Raw genomic sequence first — 2,673 nt, 5'->3', positions numbered from 1 at the left:
AAAAAAACCCCCCCCCCCCCCCCCACACATCTTTACATACCAAAAACCAAAAACCCAGCAACATTTACAAAACTTACTTGTGAAAAAAAAAAGAAAAAGACAAAACCCCATCAACAGCATGTCTAGTATAATGAAGTATGTGCAGTACTGGAGTCCCAGCTGCTACAGGAGGCCTTTCTGTGTGGAGTTTGTATGTTCTCTCTGTGTTGACGTTGGTTTCCTCTGGGTTTCTTCCACAATCCAAAGACATACAGGACAGGTGAACTGGAGACTGTAAGTGAGTGTGAATATGAATGTGTGCATGTTTGTCATCCCTGTGATGGAGTGGCCATCTGTCCAGAGGGTTTTCCTGCTTATGACCCAGGAAAGGCTCCAGCCTCCTCATGACCCTACATAGGACAAGTGCTTTGGAAAATGTATGGAATAGATGGATGGATGTTCAGCACTGTGAGGGTTCTAGTACTCCCTCTCTCTGCCACTTTTTTCCCCCTAAAAAACCAATCTGTCTTCCTTGATCCATGTTTCCAAACAAAGTCATTCCGAAGCCATCCATTTATCAAAATATAACCAAAAAAGAAAGAAAGAGAATTTCAGCTGAAATTGCAGTTAGTTGCGTTTGGAATAATTATTATTCAACTTCATAATAAATATTCTGCTAAGATTTTGTATTTCAATATAATTCCTGCAGAAATGGACAGATTTGATTTGAATGAGCTTTTATCCGTTTTGAAAGCAGTTTGTTAGCATTTGAAAAATGTGCTGAAAATGTATAGTGTTTTGCAGATTTTAGAGTATGAATGACAAAAGTCTTTGTGGATTTTGACAAATGTGGTCATTGCATGCATTTTGTCTGAAAGCAATAAAAAAATGGTTCACAGTTTGGTCCGCAAAGACTTCTGTCTCGCTGAATGTGTGAACAGTTTTGAAAATGTGGCTTCAGTATTGAACAATGCTTCGACTTCCAGCTTTATCACCCTCTAAAAAGACATTTACGTATTGTAGGAAAGACAAATACTGATAACAATGATATAGAATTTTTTTTCTCTCCCAACAACAGTCATCTTGAAACTGATCATACCTGCACATACACAGTCCTCAGTTGATTCGCTTTCATTATCTAAACATTTAATATTGTTCATCATTTTCCATAAAGCTATGCTTCATGCAACAGTTATGTAGCATTTTGAGCAGTTGTATCAACTGATAGTTAGATCATCGTAATGAAATGAATAGACACTCAACTCAGATGTAATGCGTGAGTTGCATTTTGAAATAGGAATACTTTGATGTTACGTTGTGTCATTTTGATTTTAGTTCAATGAATGTGCATTTTGATCATCGGTTGTGAATTATGTGTCTAGAGTTTTGAAAAATGACATGAAAATTCTGTTATTAGTGCAAAAATGATTGTAAAAACTGTAGGCTAAATAAAGGTACATAGTCCTCTCTAATGGTTATTTTCATCTTATGAAATAAATAGGTAGTTAAAAAGATAGACGAGTTCACTGCTAACAGGTGTGATTTGAAACAGATAATGTTAACTCGAATGGATAAACGGTAAATAAAACTTTTAGCGAGGACACTAAAGTTACTACTAGAATAGAAACTTACATTTTCAACAATTTGGCATTCTAAAAACCACCTCTCTTTATTACTGGAGGTCAATGTTATGTAATTCAATGCACCTGTCAGTAGATGGCGATAATGAGAGGCTCATCTGCATTTCACCAGAAACACGGAAGCGGAAGTAGCGTGAGAAGAATGATGTTGCGCTGCTGAACTGTCAGTTACATTTGTTTACATCAGACTCTATTTTCACTTATTGGTGAAAGCCACGTACTGGCTTACAGTGAGGCATTTCAATCCAGTTCAATACTCAAGCATAAAGAAGAGATTTTCCATCATAACGGGAGAAATGAGGAGCTTTGTTTCCGGAGTTTTGTTTCTGCACTTCTTGCTGCTGATTATACCTCACATCAGCTGCTGGAATGATGGTAAAATATCTTTTATATGAACCTTACGGCGAAATAAACAATCATAATCAAGTCAAGGATATCAGAGAAGATAGACTGGTCGTCAGTCTGAGTAAAATAAGTGCGCATTAGATCTATTTTATACAGTATTTGCATTGAAGTTTCACTCTAAATGTGCAGCTTTAGTAGAAGTTGTGACCTGCTGTGATAATATTTTACTAATATTACTTTTATGTAATACAGAATTAGTTTGGGGGTGTGACAGATATGATAAAATAAACGTGATGATGTTTTATGAGTATTTTATAAGAAAATATTAATCGTGATATTTTATATATATATATATATATATATATATATACATACACTAAGAAAGAGGAAAATTATACATTGAATATGTAACGTTTTGTAATATACAGTTGGTGCTTTTGTGATTTTGGGGTCAGTATGATAATATAAATATGTTTTGATATTTTCTTTATAATAATAATAATAATATAAAGAAAGGGGAACAATATAAATTATGTATATGTTTATAATTAATGTATCTTAAAAAGAAGAGTTGGTGCTTCTTTTAAGTTGTGTGTGTGGCCAAAATGATCATATAAATAATATATTTTATTAAAATGACTATAAAATATGCAGTAAATAATATGAACCAGAAGGGAAATTAAATATTAAATATAATATATATATATAT

At 33.6% G+C, this 2,673-nt stretch overlaps 1 protein-coding gene across 2 annotated transcripts in view; it reads left to right on the top strand.

Annotated features, from left to right (window-relative positions):
- Window positions 1–1,742: 1,742 nt before the first annotated feature.
- The window catches only part of saraf (store-operated calcium entry-associated regulatory factor), a 3,628-nt gene continuing 2,697 nt past the window's right edge, over window positions 1,743–2,673 (top strand). For both annotated transcript variants that reach the window (XM_016531710.1, XM_016531709.1), the window contains exon 1: window positions 1,743–1,994. In XM_016531710.1, coding sequence (XP_016387196.1) covers window positions 1,916–1,994 — 79 coding nt within the window. In that variant the 5' untranslated portion in view covers window positions 1,743–1,915. The remainder of the gene's footprint in view (window positions 1,995–2,673) is intronic.

Source organism: Sinocyclocheilus rhinocerous, unplaced genomic scaffold (assembly GCF_001515625.1).
Source record: "Sinocyclocheilus rhinocerous isolate Xijiao unplaced genomic scaffold, SAMN03320098_v1.1 scaffold1325, whole genome shotgun sequence".
NCBI classification, from domain to species: Eukaryota; Metazoa; Chordata; class Actinopteri; order Cypriniformes; family Cyprinidae; genus Sinocyclocheilus; species Sinocyclocheilus rhinocerous.
The sequence above is the reverse complement of the archived record's forward strand: the minus strand, read 5'-3'. Positions and strand labels throughout refer to the sequence as shown.